The following is a 21,359-nucleotide window of genomic DNA, read 5'->3' as shown; positions in this document are numbered from 1 at the left end:
GGGAAAGCACCCTTTTATAAAATGCTTTTAAATTGGTTGAATAATGAAATAGAAGATAATAATATTTTGATCGCAGGAGGGGAGATAATGTTCAGAAGTTTTATTTCTTGACTTGACTGACTTAGGTGCATAGGACGGTGTGTCCCCATGCTCCCCTACGAGAACTCATGCTCCAGTCTGATCTGTCCTGGGCTTGTTGCTCTGCCTCTTGTGTGGGTAATCCCACATCCCACCGAAATTGGTCCTTCCATCTCGTTGTTTGGCGTCCCCGAGGTCTGCGTCCAGTAAAGTCATTCTGGAATGCTTGGTATGGTAGACGGTGATGCGGCATGCGTAAAACATGGCCACACCATTTCAATGGTTTTATTTCAAGAACTTTAAAAAAACAGCACAATCTGGTAGATATTTGGAGACGTTTATATCCAAACAAGAGACAATTTACATGGAGGAAGGTGTCTCTCTCTCTTTATTTTCTAGGTTAGGTTATTGGTCAATGTCAAAGAGGGTTTCCCATTTCGGTCAATCTACGGACATCCGAACGGCTTTGAAGTGCGACCATAGTTTTATTTCTTTTAAATAGAAATTTAAAATTATAAAGAGGGGCAAATTGTATTGAAAGATAAATAATAAAATCTTAGTGGATGCAAAGTATCAGACTGGTGTTAGTAATTTGATTAAACAAGTTAAATTGGGATGCATACACTTGTCAGCACAGGAAAAATGGGAAATATGTAAAGTGATGATAAAAATAATTTACGATGTTATACTATATATAAACAAAATCATGATGTTAAAAAAAAAATGATTTTAATAAACTTCAAAAGGAATATGATACTACCTTGAGTGAACAGTCAGATAGGGAAACAAATGAAGATATTATTGGTGAGATGAATAAAACACAAAAAATAGATAAATCTTAAAGACATAAATGTAAAGGAGCGTTTGTAAGATCGAGGTCAACATGGATTGGAAAGGGTGAGAAGGCAAGCAAATATGGTTTTACAGTTGGAAAAGCGCGACGGGCAGGCAAAGGAATTAGAAAGTTTATATGTGAATGTAAACATTATAAAGGAAATTCATCGATAAATTATTATAAAAAAGTGTATGTTAAGGAATGCATGAATGTCCACGATGATAAATATTTTATATATGTAATTGTTAGTACTATTGTTTGAACAATATGGTATTGTCTGTTTTTCATTGAATACATTTTGGCCCTACTTTGTAGGAAAATGAACTTCCCATCAAGTTCTTGGGGGTAAGAAGGTCAAAGGACAAATGTCACAAAGACGAAGGTCAATCAGAGACAATTGTGACTTTTTAGTCTTGAACACGATTCGCATTCTCATTATTAAAAAAAATGGATGTAAACGAATTAGTATGCAGCATCGTCATGATCATAGGATGGTGGATAAAACCGATTCTGGAGACAAGTCAAATGATAGATGATTGTGAAAATACCGGTTTGTAAAATATGCAATATGTAGTAGAAATTTGTATTTACGAATTAACTGAAATTTATCTTGTTTTCCATCTATAGGTCCTGAAAAAAATGAAAACATCCAAGTGGTGGAACTTCCCATCGTAGGCTGGTTATCTCAGGACCTAAGGCCGGACTTCCTGCCATTGGCAATCCCAGAAGACATCTCAGAGAGACTGGAAAGAGTACATGGTAACCCTGCCGTTTGGTGGATAGGTCAGATCATGACCTACATTCTGAGACCTCAGCCTCAACTCCAAGAATTCATGGACAATGAGACAGCGGCCTTAGGATTCACACATCCGATCGTTGGGTGAGACGAATGAATTGGATTTGATTTGAGTTGACTTGATTTAATTTCTTTTCACTCGTGGTAAAGGAATCTATAATTGGTAAAAGATGAGTGGCAGTCCTCAAGTCAACCCACCGAAGTATAACAGGGATACCCCTTCGAAACTCCAGCCAAAGCCTGTTATCTAATTCTCAGGATAAGTATTTTCAATTCATAAGTATACACTGCAGTGGTACGGTACGACACGGATCAACGGTCTGAAACTTGGATAGTACTGTATTGTACTGAATTATGTTACCCTACAGTTTGATACTGGCTATTATATTGCTATGTCTTAGTTTATGTGACATGTTTAATCTCAGTGTCACTTTCTTTATAATGATCGAGTGCCCTTTTATCATTATAATGCTAAGTGTCCCTATACAAAATCTTATCAGTGACCCTTCCTCTAAAATGAGCTAGTGCCCTTTTATCATTCTAAGTGTCCCTGTACAAAAAAAAAAATCATTGTCCCTTTCTTTATAATGATTGTCCTTTTCTCCTTTTAAGTTTCCCTTTACAAAATCTCATCGGTGTCCCTTTCTTTTTTAAGAAATGCCCTTTTGCCCTATACCGATAAATTCTCCTATTACGTTTGACAAGTCCCCATTAATACTTCTGAAAAGTGCTCTTTGCTTTCTGATGAGTACCCTAGCTTTTCATTTCTAATAAGAACCCTTCAAAGCGAATAACTGTCCCTTTTCAAATGTGAAAAATGACCTTTACAAATGTGGCAATGGTTCCAAAATTCCAAGGAACTGCCATACACATTACCCTAAAATGATTTATGGTAAAAATAAGCCATTATCGGTATAAATGCTACACGACACGTCGTCATTCCATCCCCAGAACAACAAGGGCCCATTATTTGAGGCAACCGAGAGCAATATTTTGTGAAATTCCTCCAAGCTTGCTCTCTACGTTCGATCGCATTTATAGTATACGGAATTATTGAATTAAATTGATCGAGTGAAGTATGTTGACGTCAGTTATACAGTGCGTCCCAGAAAAAAACGAAACCGCGAATTATCGATGTTTTATCATAACTTATTTACATTTATAATTAATAAATGACAAATGTTTGGAAAGCTTAGACCCTCCTCTTTCTTTTGATGCCATTTATATGATGCATATTTCACGCATGTGAGATCAAAATGAATTTGAAGAGAGGAAACCAAAAAATCATTTGGCGGACGGTATCTGAATTTCAAAGAGAAAATCACATTTCTAGAAAGTTGAGTCTCTGCCCTTTCATTTGACACCTCAATCAGGAAAAATGAGCAATGAATGACAAAGTTCTGTTTGTTTAAAGTAGTGCTTGCATTTCCATAATTTTATCAAACGAATTCGTTTTCCTAGCTCATGCGTGAAATATGCATCATATAAGTGGCATCAATTAAAAGAGGAGAATCTAAGCTTTACAAATATATATAAATATATATGTGTCATTTATCAATTATAATTATGATTAAGTTATGATAAAACATCGATACTTCTCGGTTTCGTTTTTTCTGGGACGCACTGTATTATCTTAAAGCGACCTCACAAATCATTACAAAAAATTGCTCGCTCGGAAATCAGACCAATACAAACATCAGCAAAGTATAACGCGAAAGCAGAAATGTAGATCCAGATATAGGGAGAGAAATAATAATATGTTGCAGATGATCTTCGATATTGTATTCATCAGATTGTATGGGTATATATACAGGTACATTGATACAAAATGATGTGTCAATATTGCATTGGTTACATTTTGTGATTATTATGTGTAAGGGCCTCTTTCCCTTCCAAATTGTCTTTTCTTTTCATGCTCCTTCACCCCTCCATTTCAACTAAAAAATATTGATTTTTAGAATTTAAACAGTTTTCCCATACCCTGGCAGGGCATGGGGCACTCTGCGCTCTCACTCCCTCAATGACATGTAATGTGTACACGCCCAGTAAAAATTCTAGTTACGGCCTGAGTGAATTATACCGATTGGTTTGTAAAATTGCAAGGATGAATTGCAATTGTGTACTCGGTATGCAGGCATCGTCGCGTTTCTTTTATTTGTATTTTCTTTTCTTGTTACTTTAAGCATAAATAATCAAATATATTTGAAAGTAACACATGTCGTCAAATTATATTGTAGTACACTAATAGAGCAATAGCATTAACGAAAAATAACTAAAGGTACATTCTCAGCTTTGTCAGTCAAAACAAAACGAGCTGAGGGTTTGGAGCTCTTCAGGGTATCTTGTTGATTAACATGGATTTCACGTTAATCTTTTCCCCCAATGAAAGCATTCAAGTGAGGCGTACAGATAAACTCATCTGGGAAGCCAAATTTCACGGTATCGCGGAGTACATGGTCTACGCCAAAGAATTCTACCAGGAATTGGAGAAGAGACAAGAAGTGCGGGTCAGGAGAATCTTCTTAGCAACAGACGAGGCCAGTCTGCTCGAAGAAGCCAAGAAAAAGTGAGTTTAGGACAACAATCGTGGCTTAAGAGCACCATGTAGAGTTAAAACAGAGAAGTTATTAAAGGGGGAAGAGGCACTTCCTACAAAGGAAAAGGGTAACTTGTCAACGTACAAGGGGCACGTCTCAAATTTGAATAAGTCAATTATCAGAGGTGAAGGGGTACTTATCATAAGTGAAAAGGGGCACTTCTCGTACCTGAAAAGTGGCACTTACTAGAGATTAAAAAGGGCACTTATGAGAATTGAAAATGGACACATATTGGACACATATTGCAAAGAAAAATGGGGGAATTGTAGAAGGAAAAGTGGACGTGTCAAAATAAAAGGGGCACTTATCATAGGCAAAATATAATAGGGGCACTTTTCAAGGTAAAATGGGCCCTTTTTCTATGTAAAAAAGGGGCACTTCTCACGAAGTTATAGGGGCACTTTTCCTTTGTAAGAAGGGAACTTTTAGGGTACTTTAAAAAGTAGGAGGGCACTGTGCCCCCACCCCCGCCATACCCCCGTGTGCGCCGCCTCTGGCTCTTAGGCTGGCTTTTTATATGTCCACGTTACCATGACACATGGGAAACGCTTCAGCTACTTAAACCCGGCTGTCTTCGCCGACACCGTGGTCCCATCTCGATGTCATCGTACTATAAAATAATACTATGGCTACACTATGGCATTGCGAGGGCTTTACGTAGTCGTGTTGCCTTCCGAAGGCAATCGGGCAGCCTTTTGTTTCCTTCGTATTGTCTTCGTGCGGTGATAAATGCCTGATGGCCTTACGGAGGGCATTATGGACTCACGAATTCAATACGAAAATGAACCTTCGCAAGGTCTTTTGGCAATTTGTTGGCATGCCAAAGACTTGGCACCGCTCACGAAGTTGCTTCCGGAGCCTGACAAATCCCCCGGCGGTCATACGATGACTTAAGATGCCCTCACGAATGGCCCGTGTGTCCATCCGGTGTCAACTTCTGGACAGTGTGACGCGGACACGGTGGAGAGTGGCAAATGTAAATTTAGGGGTTGTCAAATGACATTAGTGCCACTGTGTATGGCGCCCAAGCATGCCAATATCCGTACACCTATACAACTATACGACTATACGTCTATCCAGCCGGTCATTCAGAACGCAGGAAGCTGTACAACTATACAACTAGACTACTAAACGACTTTACGACTATACGTCTATCCATCCATCGAAGTACCCGTGAATGCAACAGCGTGCGGGCTGAAGTGCCATAATTCTATACAATTATACGACTATACGACTATACGTCTGTCCTGCCGTCGGATAGACGTATGCTTTTAGCCATATTTTGATACCTTATTTGTAACACTGGCAGGTCGCTAATTGGCGTGGGGTCCAGGGGACGGAGCCCCAGAACGGTCAGATCAGCATATGTTTTGATACCTCATTATTTTGTGATACTGGCAAGTCACTATTTTTTTTCTTTCTTTCTCTCTTTATTTCTATTTGTCTTTAATAAACTCTTTCAAGAAATTCGGGGGGGGGGGGGGGGGTGCTCGAGCCCCGCCGTTCCGCAAGCCCTGACATGTAGGCCTCTACTAAAAAGTAAGAAAAAATCCCGGAAAATAATGTCATTTCTCAACATTTGTAAATCACTCATTCACTGATGGGTGAGGAGGGGTTTATTTCTAATTCGATTTAAATCGAATTAGAAATAAACCCCTCCCCACCCGTCAGTACGCCAGTGGTGTCCAGTTGCGTATCTAGTGCTTGGTCTTGTTTGGGGAGGGGGGGGGGGGGCGAGAGGGGCGCAAAAGCATATCTTTTCACCCGTTTCTTTTCTTCCTCCTCTTTATTTCCTTTCCCTTTCTCTCCTCTTTCCCTTTCCCTCTCCTCCTTCTCTCTCTCTCTCTCTCTTTGATGAGGGAGAGGGGGAGTTAAGGGCCTTTCAGTCCCCCGATCCACATCTTGTTGGCGGGAAAAAAAATCGCAACTGATCTCTTCTACCTATCTTCTTCCTCTTTTTTCCTTTCCTTTCTCTCCTCTTTCCCTTCCCCTTCCCTTCCTTCTCTCTCTTTTAAGTTTGCTGGGGGGAGGCAAGGGCCTTTCGCCCCCCTCGATCCAGGGCGAAACATATTGCTCCGATTGTCTCATTTTCGCTCGCGTGAACATTGCCAGCATTAACCACTGACCTCTACCTCCTGAACGAATCATCGCCCATTCCCATTCACTATACGTTACGTACTAAAAGGCTGTATTGTCTGACCGTTCATGAATATTCATGTTTTTGCTTAACTCGGCAAAATGTTTGCTTTTACTAAATGGAAAAATTACGGTGGGGGGTTGGATGAAATGGACATAATGAAATAGGCAGAAGTGATCTATGATAATTCATGCTTTTTATGTTTCGTGTGCTCGACCTATAATATTCAAATCGCTTGGTAAACTGAGTCCAAAGTTAGACTTGTTTCTAGGCAGAAGTGATCTATGATAATTCATGCTTTTTATGTTTCGTGTGCTCGACCTATAATATTCAAATCGCTTGGTAAACTGAGTCCAAAGTTAGACTTGTTTCACATGTGTATTAAAGGCAATGACGAGCTTGCAACCTTTTGTGAAAAATTACGGTGGGTGAACTTTCAAAAGTCAATGAGACATGAGGGCTCCAATGAAAGAGCTAGTGATAACGTACGTCGGGGTGGATGTGCTTTTCGTTTAAACAAAAAATGATTTTTTTTTAATTTTTTTTTAACGATTTTTAAAAAAACCGTCCATAGGCTAACATGTTAGGCTGCTGACTCTGATCATGCTCTGACGATAGGGGGCGTTGTGAAATGAGACTAAACGGAGCCATATGGCTGTGGGACATGAACCGCGAACCCTGTGATCGTCAGTCCGACGACGTATTCACTAGACCATGACACCTAGGCTCTATTACTATGATGAAACCAGTTTGCTGGATGTCTCTCAAGGGCAAGTCCACTCCAAAATTATCTTACTTTCAATAGAAGCAGTAAAATCAGACGAACCAATCAAAAAAGTGTAAGCAAAATCGGATAACTAATATGACAGTTTTTAATTTTTAATGAAATGAAAAACTTTGAAAATCACAAAACAAATTGGTAACTTACTAATGAGTCTGACAGGTCATTGCGTCAAGTTCAAGTTCAAGTTCAAGTTCACTTTATTCAATACTTTCATTAAAAGTATACAAAAGAAAACAAACATATAGAAGTTACAAAATATTTAAAAAATAACATGAAAATAACACAAGTGGAGAAGACATGAGGAACAAAGGGAAACATTCTAAACATGTACATTATTGAAATTATTTGGAGACTAGACAGGAAGGCCGGGCCTTATGTAAAAGTCTGTCTCCAGTAATTGTATAAAACACTAAGTAGATTTTTTAATTTTTGTATTTGTTATAAAAAAAAATTAAAAAAGGAAATAATTTGCATTCACCCATACGCTCTCTCTCTCCCATACACACCAACGGGCGCGCCGGAAGCAGTTTGGGATTGGGGGGGGGGGGGACATTCCAGGGGGCTCACCTTCCAGGGGCAGTGACGTGATGAGCAAAAACGTTTGGAAGGGGCCGGGGGGCAGAAGACAAATCTGCATCACCACCACCCCTACACGTTACATGGAGGCCCCGCGGAACGTTTTTCAAAGTGGAGTATTAACGATCAGGTAGAGCATAAATTGACGTGAGGTCCAGGGCCTGAGCACCGGCAGGGGGTCAAGGGGCTGAGCCCCCGAAAGCTCAGGGTTTTTAGGCATTAAATTACGGTCAGATAAGCATATTTAGATACCTTATTTTTGACACTGGCAGGTCCCTAATTGGCGGAGAGTCCAGGGGGCTAAGCCCCCGGAAGCTCAGAGGTTTTAATATTTAACTACGGTCAGAGGAGCGCTATTCCAGGGGCCCGCCTTAGGCCTCTTGGTGAGGTCCAGGGGGCATAGCCCCCGGAAGGTCGGGGGTTTTAAGTATTTAATTACGGTCAGATGAGCATCCAGGGGGCCGTCTTAGGGCCCTTGATGGGGTCCAGCGGGCAGAGCCCCCGGAAGCTCTGGGGTTTTAGGCATTTAATTACGGTCAGATGAGCATATTTTGATACCTCATTTGTGACATTGGCAGGCCACTTATTTTTTCTCTATTTCTTTCTTTTTCTCTGCAACATATTTTTATCAAAAAGTGAGGGGGCTCGAGCCCCCGAGCCCAGCTTCTAAATAAGCATATTTTTCGCCCGACTGGAAATTTTGGAATTTCTTATTTTCCAAAAAACGCATAAAAAGTTATGACTTACAAAAAAAATTAGAAAAAATACCTGAAAATCTTGTCATTTCAGCAACATTTGTAATCCACTGGTATCGGATAAGAAATACCCCCCCCCCTCCATCAGTACGCTAGCGTTCAGGGGCTCATGTCTTCTCACCCATATAACAAAAAACAGACACACTTTCCCATTCTCTCACTTCCAGCGCCTATGCACACCAACACACACTTTTTTGTCTGATGAACATTAAGAATATACATTAGGTTATTGCACTATTAAGTATGAGGTCTTAATAAGTACAGTTTGAATTTTCTTTTAAAACTATTTAGTGAAGGGCTCAGTCGAATATCTATTGGTATGTCATCCAAATTTTGGGACCCCTGAAAAAAATTGTATTTTTGGAAGCTACTGACATAACAGTAACTATTTACTAGTCGTTTTTCTTTATATTAATGTTATTAATTTCCAATTTTCCCCTAAAAATCTTATTTCCTCACACCAGCAGCCAAGTTATATTGATAGTAATATTTTTGTTTGTGGATGCACTAATATAGAGTAGTTTTTGTCACTTAAATCATGAAAACGGGGAATTTTGATAAACTATTTATATAAAAATCAATAATTATGAATATACAATATTCAGAAAATAGTATCAATTCATCAAAGTTCATAAAATGTTTTGTGAACGTTAATGCACGCAATATGATACATATGATATAACCTGGGCAAGGCATGGGGAAATCGAATTTTTGGGGATAAAAAGGGAAATTAATGTGATAAACATATATAAAGCAATTGATAAATAGTGAGGCAATGACGTCAAAAACTGATAACCATATTTGCAATTTGTGTATTGATTGTCTGAGTTCCATAGTTTTTCATCCTCTAAAAATAATTCATAACTTCTGTAATATTTATCCGATTTTACTCAAATTTGTTTTGCTCTGTTTCTCTTTTTTTCTGCATCTATTAAAAGCAAATTATTTTTTGGAATGGACTTAGCCTTTAAACACCTTCCAGGGCGAATCCAGGATTTTAAAAAAGGGAGTGGGGTTCAATTTCACCCGAATTCTAACAAGCAAGCAATAACAATGAAACCAAAATAAAAGTCGACCCCCGGCCCCCACCCCAAAAATAGATACGACGACCGTACAGCAACAACAACAAAAATCTATCGAGCAAAAGGAAGGGTCGGGCTGGGGGGGGGGCGTCTGATTGAAAACAAATATGTAATCCAAAATGATCTTAGATTATCATCAGTACACAATTAAATCCCAAAGGAAAAATATAAACGGATTACAAATAAACGATTGAAATTAATATACTATACTAGTTATCAATAAACAGTTACAAAGGGAGAAATAAATCTACGAATTGTGATTATCATCATTGTAAAGTAATCAGAAAAGAAGAATGATCTCTGACAAGCAAGCGAGTAAAAAAGGAAAAAGAAAGGGAGATCAAGGCCCCCTTGGCAGCCCTGAATCCGCCCCTGATAGTGTCCATATACTCAGCCCCATCAAAGGCCTCATCATTCCACATTGGATGAATTCATCTAATTTTTGGAAAGTAACTTTTGATGAAGTAAAATTCAAATAAAACTCAGAACTTGCAATCAAAAGGCATTTAAGTTTTTAGAAAAATCAATTCATCTCTCATGATCGTGGTCGAGTGGATATGTCACCGGACTATGGATCACATGGTCCGCGGTTCGAGTCCCTAATGTCTTTTGGTATATGCCACACACGACCCAGGTGAAGTAAATGGGGTACCTGGTACTGCTGGTAGGATTGTTTTTTGAAATGTACTGTGCGCTGATAACGGCTGCCTGAGCTATTAAAGCTAGTGTAATAATTCCCATCGGGTGTTGTAGCGCACATAGGGACGTTATACAATGTGAATGCGCTATACAAGAACTGAATATTTTTCTTGATTTCATTACAGAAGGCTGCTTGTTATTTTGATGGCTGGGGGGGGGGGGGGAGGGGTGGGGATGCTGCTGACAGATGAAATAAAAAGGTTAAGTTCATATCCTTTTTTTTTGTTGTCCTTCTTGATCATAGATAAAGTTTATATCTTATCGGAACTTTATAGATCAACCAAACAGTCAGTCATAGAGATTGATTGATAAAGTTCTAGGAACATAAAATAATAAATGAAAAATAAATCGCATTGTCACAATCATTTCATGAAGTTCCGTGCCGGAGCTGTTTGAACCACTCGACTATGTCACTGCTGCGATGAAATTTGCGACATGACTTTATTTGTATATATTTTGTTTTACAGATATCCTGGTTACGTGTTTGTAAGTGACAATACTATATCTCAGTCAGCAAAAGTATCAACAAGATTGTCAGAGGAATCTTTTATGGGTATCATCGTTGACATTCATCTTTTGGCTCGTTCGGATTTTCTCGTTTGCACGTGCTCCTCAAATGTATGTATTTCTTGAATTTTTGCGATTTCTGTTGCAGTATATGTATTAATGTTATTATATTTTTGTATAAATTTATTTATCTATTGATTAATTCGTTTCTGTTTTGCTTATTTGTTTATTCATTCACTTACTCCTTCACTCATATAATTACCTTTTGACTTTTGATATCGATGAACTTAACCTTTCTTCTTCTTCTTATTGTTATTATGATTATATCTACTGTTTTTAGAGGGGGAGGGGCGAGTCACTTTGAAGTGTTAAACCTATTGAATTTAATGAGTCGGGTAGGGGATTGGGGTATTATACACAGAGCGCTGGTTGATGTTACTCCCTTAGCAGTCCACGTCATCTCCCCCTTACAACATCTCCCCCTTTTAATATAAATTTTCAAAAAACATAAGTCTTCCTTCCGAAAAAATCTAAATGGTCCATGGGTTATATGAGGGAAAATGACCCTAATTATTTTATAGAGCTTTTGGCGATCGATTAGGCCTTTAAAAAAAAGATGTTGTATTGCCTTTGGCGACCGACCCCAAAATCTTGAAATCTGCGATCGTCTTTTTGAAAAAGTTTTGATTTTTACCGTTTGTTAAAAGGAAATAAATGTATTAAAACATTCAAACTGAGAAATATCAGCCCAAAGAGGGAGTAAAAAAAAAAAGATTTCCGACCGACCGACCCGGTACAACCAATGAAATTGCGCCCTACCTTTGTACATAAATGTACACGCGAGTAAGGGATGCTTTCATTGTATGGTGAAGATATTACTACGCGAACAAAATTACACACTGTCCGAATATGACAGTTTTAAGGCATTTTGTTGCCAAGAGTCATTTTATTATTTTCCAGATTTAGCGAGCGATTGAACGTAGCGAGCTAAAATGACAATTTTAATCTCTTTGAACTGTTAATTTATCATCAAAATTTGCTGCCCAAGATGCAAAAGGAGAATATGCGGGGACCTAGTTGCCATATCATGATGATATTAAGGCACCCAAGTGTGACGATATTCGAGCATGTCGCTGTCCAAATATATGGTGATTGTTGCTCGAATTTGAATTTTAAACATCCCTATATCCCCTGCCTCGTACGTTTTCTATTGCGAAGTAGCGTATCTGGACATCCACCCCCGGATAACCACCTCAAGTCAACTATCCCTAGGACAACTCTACCTCCTAAGGCAACCACCCTCAAGTCAACTACCCTCCAGGACAACTACCCCCCGGACAACTACCCCCAGACAACTACCCCCTAGGACAACTACCCTCGGACAACTACCCCCAGACAACTACCCTCTAGGATAATTGTCCGGGGTGTTTTCTATTCATTCCTTTTTCATCCGGGTGTCAAATTTAACGAACTCTCTGGAGGTATATAGCCAAAAAATTTAGCACGGTAGCAGAAGACCCCCTCCTCTCTTCCGTGTTTTATGTGTCCTTGAAGAGCCAACCAGGGCACACCTTCCCCCCTCCTTCCTTACCTACGCCACTGGTGACAACTCTTGGGCACCCGTCATTATCTGTAGAGGCATATTCCTGACTGCTTGCTGTGACATATAATATAGGTATTTAGCTTCACAGTCATATACCCTTCATTCTGCATTATAGAGAGAGATTGGGAGAAAGACAAAAAAAAAGAAGTGTGAAAAGAAATATAAAGAATGCCTTACTACTTGATTTTTTTCTCGGAATAAGGGGTGCCCTAGATGATGACCTAATCGTGTTTTTGTTCTATTTCAAATTTTGTTCAACCCTCTATTCCTTGAAAGCCACTCTTAAACGAAAAATAATACAATCATAAAATTATGTGCCAAACGCTCTAAATTAGTATAATAGCTTTGTCTAAAACCATGATTTAAAATTCCTTTTACTCAACTGTTGCACCCTCACCTGCAATTGCTCTGCGCCCACTTGATCACTAGGTCTTGCCAAGAGAGTTTTGTTGCTAAATCTGTTTTTTCTTCTCCCGAGGCCGCCATCCATTTCCAGCCTAACCGCCTACGATGGCGGTCTCCTGCGTTCTAAAATTGATCTCTTTAATTAAATGAAAAATATATACAAATATCTGTTATACTTCTGTGTATGCTTTGTATTAAGGTTATTGTATAAGATTTGCTATGTATGTAATACCTCTGTAAAAATGTATAACCTTGCATTTGTTCAACGCAGAAATAAAATCAATCAAACAAACAAACAAACAAATATGCACGGTCAGTTGTGTTCATGGCTTAATTAAAGCCCCAGTGCACTACTTATAGCTATTTGCGCCCTCTATATAGCAAACATGGTCCCCCGTGGTCCCTTTTCCTTATGTTTATTGAGAGCTGATTTGATGAGATAACCACCTGTCACTGACCATGCAGGGAGGTATAATCCACCTGCTATAAGTAATTCAGTGGGGCTTTAAAGAAGAAGTACCTTCGAAATCAGCCTACTATGAAAACTTACAGTCCCAATAAATGGTTGCCAAGTATATTAAAGGGACTTGGTAACATTGTTCAGATGAAAGAAAATGGTGCCAAGGTATTGACTTCAATGCTAGATGTAAAATTAAAGATAATCTGAAGTTTGAGTGAAAAAAGACTTATTATTCATGATAAAAATTGGGAAAAACTGACCTGATCGATTCTCCCAACTATATTAATTTTGGAGATAAGGAAACTAAACTAGTACTTTATGCGGATGATATGACAATTTTTGTTCGCAATAAAAAATCAATTAATAGGTTAAAAGTATTATTTGCAGATTTCGAAAAAAATTCTGGACTGAAAATAAACAACGACAAGACTAAAATATTAAGGTTAGGTTCATGTCAACGTTTAGATTGTGATTTTGCTTTTGGCGAAATAGTTGACTTTCTTAAGGTTTTAGGGATTTTCTTTTCCCTCGATGAACACAAGAAAGAAGATCTAAATTATAAAGAAATCTGAAGTAAAATAAAAACACTTTTAAATTTTTGGAAGCAAAGGGATTTAACACTTATGGGTAAGATTCAACTATTGAAAGTGCACATTTATTCTAAAGTTCTTTATCGGGCGTCACTTACTCCTGTTCCAAAATGGGTTTATGATTCACTGGATGAATTAACTTTTGATTTCATATGGAAAGGAAAAACAGATAAAATCAATAGAAACACCATGTTCTTAGACTATAACCAAGGGGGGTTAAAGATGTTAAATTTTTCTGCACAAGTTAAATCGCAGCGAATTATGTGGATTCAAAAACTTCTAAACAAAGATGAAGACATGAAATGGAAACAATATTTTAACTTTGTCACTGAACACGTGGGTGGAGATTTGATATTTTTATGTGACTATATACCAAGTTTATTAAAAGTGACAGCTCCACAATTTTATATGGATTTATTAGAAGATTGGGTGAATACGAGACATATAAGGAGTATAGACATTGGTGATGTGGTAATTTTTAATAATAAACTTATTCGATATAAAGGAAGTTGTATATACGATAAGAGGTTGTATGACAAAGGAATTTACAAATTAAAACATATTCTGGAAAACGATGGTAAACTAAAAAGTGACAGGCATTTTATCGATTTAGGTGTTGAAGTAAATGAAATTGAAAAGATCAAGCACTTTTATGCCTGTTTACCAGTTTGTTGGAAAAATAATTTTAGAAAAGGAGAAGAAAAAAATAATTCTGGAACTGATTTCACTTTGGGGAAGAAGACAACTAATATAGCTGATTTAAAATCAAAACAAATTTATGTACAATTAATAAAGAAAGATGATTTTAAACCTTTGGTTTTTGAGAGAATTGGAAGGAACTATGGTTTTTCCTGTAAGGAAATAGAAAACATATTTTTAAGACTAAGACAGTGTACACTTAACAGTCGATAAAGAGAGTTTCAGTTCAAACTTATACATAATATATTATATACAAACCATCACCTCTTCCGTTTCGGTCTTGTCTCGACTAACTTATGCTCATTTTGCGAAAAAGATGAAGAAACATATAAACATTTATTCTATACTTGTGAATTTGCACAATCAGTGTGGGGAATGTGCACGAGATTTTTAGACTTTGAAATACATAACTGTAGTTTGGAGGAAATTCTGTATGGGAAACAGGAGAGAAATAAAGGAAAATATCAATTAATGAATCATGTTTTAATTCTTGTTAAATATCTGATTTATAGAAATAGAGAACTTAAAAAACCACCCTCTTTTAATGAAATAAAGAATAGTATAATAGGGGATAAAGTAGAAGAAAGGAAATTGGCAGCAATGAGGGGAACTCTCACTATTCATTTTTCTAAATGGGAAAACCTAAGTATTAGACAAACAATTGGAACCCAGAGCCAGTCGTCCACCGGTTAAGTGGGGGGGGGGGGGGAGGGGGATAAGGGAGAGGTCGGGTAGGGTAGGGTTAACAAAAAGAGAAAACTTTTCTCTCAGGACAACAGTAATAAAAGGAAGTATAAGTTGCTACATTGTTAAAACAAAAAAATTTGGATTATACAACTGCATATGTTTTCTTTGAAAATATGAATTTTTGTTTCAAATATCATGTATAGGAACTAACTATGTAAGTTTCTTTTGAAGCCGTTTGTAAGACAAAAATTTATACTGACTTATAATGTCATCACATTTGCAGTGAGAGTTACATATGATGATTGTAATTTGTACTATGATTATAATTTGTTTCAATAGAGAAAAGAATAAAAACTGACCATAAAAAAAAAAAAAAAAAAAAAATATTATTACAATTTAATTACATTTTAGGTGAATGTAAATCGTCACAAAGCAATGAATTGGCTCTGTATACCATTTCAGACATTTAAGTGTTGAAAGATTTTTTTAATGCCTGTCTTATGTCTTGTTTTCTTGGAAAACGGTTAGGAAAATTCAAAAATGGTTGGGACTGTTAGAGGGCGTCGCACAGTGACACCTTCAAATAAAAACATAAATATCTTTGTGGTTTGAGAATTGTTTGCATGTTAGAAGGTAAGTACAGTAGGAGGAATATAAAAATAAAATCTTCATACAAAAATAACGCAACTTTGTCATCATCCTTCAACAAAGTTACCGAGTCACTTTAAAGCAAATTTGATTTTTGATCTTGTTCTAAATTTTAACCTCTGGCGCGGGAACGCTTATGCAAAATATAAGTGAATGAATATTTACACAAACTACAAAATTCATACTTTGCTCTCTCTTAATGCAGGTTTGTCGACTAGCTTACGAGATGATGCAGCATTACCACGTGGATGCTGCCACCAAAGTCCGCTCCCTTGATAGCAAATTCTTCTTTCAAGGTCAGACTCCAAATAGCTTAGGCAAAAAAGCCAAGATGCCTGTGTATGAAGGGGCTGAGAACGTTCACTTGTAATCCCCAAATCCAAAGCCGAAGCCATTTTTACATCATCGATTGGTTGATTGAATCAATTTATTTTCATAAAACACTAAAAACTGAGCAGACCATCATAGATTGAAATCAACAACTATCGATCGCTGTTTGGAAAAAAACCACATGTCTATTATACCATAATCATGATAATATAGTGCAGTATAAAATATTACATGACTGAAGATCTGACACATGAAGAGTTGAAGACCTCATTCAGCATATAGGGCATGTATATACAGGAACTTTTTAAAAACAAGGTGAAGCTCCGCTTCTCAGCCGGGAAGTACGATGCGACTCGGAAACTTAGCAGTTGCCTTGAAGTCATTAGGTTCTGGTCTTTTAACAATAGACTTTGCCTTAATGAACGAAAATATGAAATGATCCACATTACTTCCAAATTCAGAAACACCGATTCCTTTCCCGACTTGGTTACCGGAGATGATTCACTGAAGGGTAGTGGATACGTACTAGACCTTGGTGTTTTAATCGACAACAATCTTATATTTCAGCAGCATATTAAAAACGTCTGTATTAAAATCTGCATCTGTTGGAATCATTAAAATCACAAATTTAAGTCCTTGCTGAAAACGTACCCTTTTAATTCATGGATGATATTCTGCAGTCGGTCAAAGGAGGTGCACACCGTGTTGTTCCTTGTTTTTTTGATCTTATGTTTGATTTCATTTATATTATTATTATTATATATATATATATATATATATGCATGATTTATTGAATAAAGAACAGATTCAAAATTTGTGTGTTTATTATAAGTTTTGGTTAATATTTTTAAGTCAGACAATATTGCGCTTAGAGACACCCGTATTAATCCCCTAATAAACACTGTGGATTAGTATTATCATTAAGAGGAGAAACCAAGCGGGAGTCCCGTACGAGTTCAAATCGGACAGTTTTGTCCAGACTGTCAGGTGAATTTATGTATGTATATATGTAATGTATGATATGACATGTAGAATTTATTATATACAGTTAACAACTAATTATTCATACCCCCTCGTAAATTTGATGTTTTTGTGTTTTTCGTAACCTGAGAATGAAAGGTGGACTGGTTGATGAATTGGGGCCTTTGTTGAATATTTTGAGATGTAAGTTTTAATATACAACTTAATTTTTCACAAACTTAAAAATGAAAACAAACTTGGTAAGGGTATAAATAATTAAGTTGATAAGTGCATTATGTAAAAAGGAAAATTAGAATTATTGCATATTATAAACTCATTTGCATCCCTCCTTAATTTCCTTCCTTTCTCCTTTTTCTCATTCCCATTCTTTTTTTTGTCTTCTTGTCTCTCTCTTATATCACTCTCTGTGCATATCTCGCTTTAACGAATACTCGCGAAAGGGCCGCCATTGGCGGCCTTTCGCGCGCTTTTTGTGAGCGATATAAGGTGTTTAAAAGACGTTCTTGAGAGTTGACACAATTGTGGATTGGAAAGCAAAACAAAAGAAGTTGGTGAATGCTATCCTAAAGCCCCCATCACACCAAACTAGTTTTCACTACGTGCTAGAACCGTCCTAGAAAATCGTTAAACGGATTGTGGTCGGGGTAGAATGTGTAAATAATGTATTTAATACGATCCTAGTTCGTCCATAAACAGTCCTCATTTCGTCCATCTCGTCTGTACCCCGTCCATAGTCAGTTTAGATCGGATACGTTTGCCATTTCCAAGCAGTCCAAGCCCGTCTGTAATTAGTTTAGACCCGTTTTTAACCAGTTCTCCCTGGTTACCAATACGTCCAAACCCATTGTCGCTAGTTCGCATATTGTTCTAACTAGTTTGTAACCAGATCATCCCGTTCGGGGACAGTTCAACTCGTCCTCCTCTCGTTCTTAATGCGTTCGAACTAACAAACCCAATACAGCACGTTCTTGCCATTCAACTTCAACGCTTCAATCTTTGCAGATCAAGACATTCAAGTGAAGCCCTCGTCACACCAAACTAGTTCTCACTACGTTCTGGAAAATGTGGCCAAACGGGCTCAAACTGTGTGTAAACGGAGTGAACGTATTAGCATCTTTTTAAGAACTTCATAGACGGGCCCGAACTGGCTTGGACGCGAAGGGTGCTCTAGAACTTTGAGTACGTTCAAAATTTTCACCGTCCTGCAATTAGACGGAGTGACAACGTACTTAAAACGAAATGGACTTTCCTACGAACGGAATTGCCGTACTTCGATCCTAATAGGAATGTGTTACAACGTGATGTGGTCGAGCATCAATTAGCAAGAACGCAAGAAGAAGAAGAAAGAAAAAAACGCGCTGGGTTTGTATAGCCCTCGAACCAGGACGGGATTGCACACGTACGATAAGAGCGCGTTCGAATGCACTAAGAACGAAATGAGGACAAGTTGAACTGTCTCCGAACGGGGTGGTTGGGTTATAAACTCATTAGAAGAAGTTGCGAACTATAGTACGAATGGTTTGGACTGCTTGGAAATGTCAAATTTACCCGATCTGAACTTGATATGAACTGACTGTGGACGGGGCATAACGAGTTGGACGTATCGTGGACTGTTAACGAACGAAATAGAATCGTATTATAGAGATTAGACCAGTCCGAGCCCGTCCATGAAGTCCTTAAACAGATCGTAAACAGTTGCTCTTACGGTCAGCTCCGTTCGCAGAAACACAAAAAGTAACTACTAACTACACCCCTAAAGAACTGCTCTTAATTGCAAAACCCTTAGAATGTATCACAATGTCATCTTACCGCAATTTTGGTACAGTTGTTATGTACACATTGTGTGAAAATATTTATTACTGTATGGCTGAATGAGCACAGATTAAAGACAAAATGGCCCAATTCAAAAGTCACAAGCCATTGTGCGTGCCTGTACATTGTTGTGAAACAGCACATGACTAAATGCATTGATTATGGTTTATGAAACAATGCTGTTTGATATTTTATCGATTTTTATTTTTAAATGGCACTTGTGGTAAAACAGTGCTTTTTGACATGTTTTACTCCACAGTAAACTGCAATGATAATATTACTTTTGCAAATTTTTAAATATGAAAATAAAAAATTATTATTAAACGTGTGCTTACTCAACCATTGATTAATTATAACCTCTTATTATTACTAGGTTTAGCACACCAAAAATAAGTACTACAAACACATGTTATTTGATGATTGCAAATGATCAAGCTTTATGAAAGCTTCAACAAATAAAAAACAGAATTGAAATCAGTCAATGCGTTGTGATTTTATACCATTTTTTTGATATCGCAAAATTACCGAAAAACTTGCCAGAAATGGTCAAATTGGCAAAAATGGCAAAATTCGACAAAGTTGACAACTTAATTCATCACTTTCTTGGATACAAATAATAAATTAAATTATCAGACACTAAAATATCATCTTTGTGATAAAAAATACAAAAAAGAAAATTCATATATCTATTACCGTTTTGAAAACAGAAGCAAACAAAATAAGTCATTTTTGCCATTTTTGCGAATCTGCAGATATGAAAAAGTTGTGAAAATAACTAAGTCCGTCTAATTAATATGCGCATATGTAATCAAATCAAAACCGAACATGATACATCAATGAAACCTATGTATATCAGACAGGTATGGAAATATTTTTTTTTTGAAGAAAAAAAAATTATGAATATTCATCAAATATGCAAATTAGGTCATTTCAGCTTATTATATATATAGGAAAGTCAAACTGTTCATTTTGTTGGCATTTTTTAAAATCATATATTTATAGATCATATTTACACCAAATATTAACATTAAATACCAAATACTTTTGCAATGCCAATAAAATATAGCGATGGAAATTACTTGGATCACCGTTACAGCTATTTCCTTATATGTTTCACAAATTATTCAGAAAAACCGAACAAATGATAAGAATCTGCAGACTTTCAGCTACATCACAGTATAGCTTCTTTAAAAAAAATGTCAGATTTGAGGATTTATGACGATTTTCTGAGAAACCATTTAATTCAACAGGCCATAACATTCCACAGGGACTGAATTTCAGAGAAAAGGAAAATTTGGTGATCCCAGTACAGTTGTGGCTACCTTAAGTGTAAATAACAAATTGATTCAATGATTGAAACACATGAGGATATTGCATTTTTGTAGGGGAGTTTTATACATTGACGTGCATTTTCACCACGCAGAATAACAGTCAATGGGCGATCAGCGGGCCATGTCACACATGGCTGAAAAGACAATATTCTAATTAATAATTTAACATATTTCCCACATGCCTATAACAATGAAACTACACAGAATTGTAGTTAAAGGTATGCTTGAAAGATATGTGAAATAAAAGTTTTAAAATATTGTTCAGTTTTTTAAAAATAAATTTACGAAAATTGCCATTTCTACCAACTGACTGCTGTTGTGTGTTTTTATGTGCATGTGGCAGACTGTGTGCACAGGCAGTGTGATCACCCTATTATTACATTTTTTTTTTTAAACTACCATATAATTTGTTTGCAAAACGAAATCTTTAAACGATTCTAGGTTATAAAATTATGAGCAAAAGTTTAGGAGCATAGTTACTTTTTCTGACAATCAACCCTCAAATTAATATGCTGTTTTTTTCCAAGGGGGCTCTTTTTAATTTACAAAAAAGAGCCCCCTTCCGGTTACTCATGGGGGTTCTCTTCATGATGATGGGGGCTACTTTTTGGAATGTAATTTGTTTTCTTAATTTTAGCTCGGCCGTATCGTATAGATACAGCATTCATAGAATCTCACATTTCAGTTAATGATTCCATCCACGTACAATTACTCAAATGATTAATGTTCTTATATTATTAGATAATACGTCGTGTAAAGATATATGTCATGTAGTCACTATTTTTTTAATTTATAATTTTGAGCTCTGTCAAAAAAAAATCGTCTCAATAATAATCATGGCATAACTTTAGAAAACTATGAATTTGTTGATAGATATTGATTAGTATACTATTTGTTCATTGAACTATGATTGAATAAAAAGGAAGAGAAATAAGGAAATTTAAATTGTTTTATGTGCCTTTCATTT

At 36.9% G+C, this 21,359-nt stretch overlaps 1 protein-coding gene across 1 annotated transcript; it reads left to right on the top strand.

The window, feature by feature from the left end:
- Positions 1 to 993: 993 nt before the first annotated feature.
- On the top strand, positions 994 to 19,502 carry LOC115926450 (alpha-(1,6)-fucosyltransferase-like). The gene is made up of 5 exons (XM_030991169.1): positions 994 to 1,042; positions 1,541 to 1,793; positions 4,099 to 4,275; positions 10,807 to 10,957; positions 16,144 to 19,502. The coding sequence occupies exons 1-5, from the start codon at positions 994 to 996 to the stop codon at positions 16,306 to 16,308; spliced, it is 795 nt and encodes a 264-aa protein (XP_030847029.1). The 3' UTR covers positions 16,309 to 19,502.
- Positions 19,503 to 21,359: the final 1,857 nt, after the last annotated feature.

Source organism: Strongylocentrotus purpuratus, unplaced genomic scaffold (genome assembly GCF_000002235.5).
Source record: "Strongylocentrotus purpuratus isolate Spur 01 unplaced genomic scaffold, Spur_5.0 spur5_scaffold_2, whole genome shotgun sequence".
Classification (NCBI taxonomy): Eukaryota; Metazoa; Echinodermata; class Echinoidea; order Camarodonta; family Strongylocentrotidae; genus Strongylocentrotus; species Strongylocentrotus purpuratus.
The sequence above is the reverse complement of the archived record's forward strand: the minus strand, read 5'-3'. Positions and strand labels throughout refer to the sequence as shown.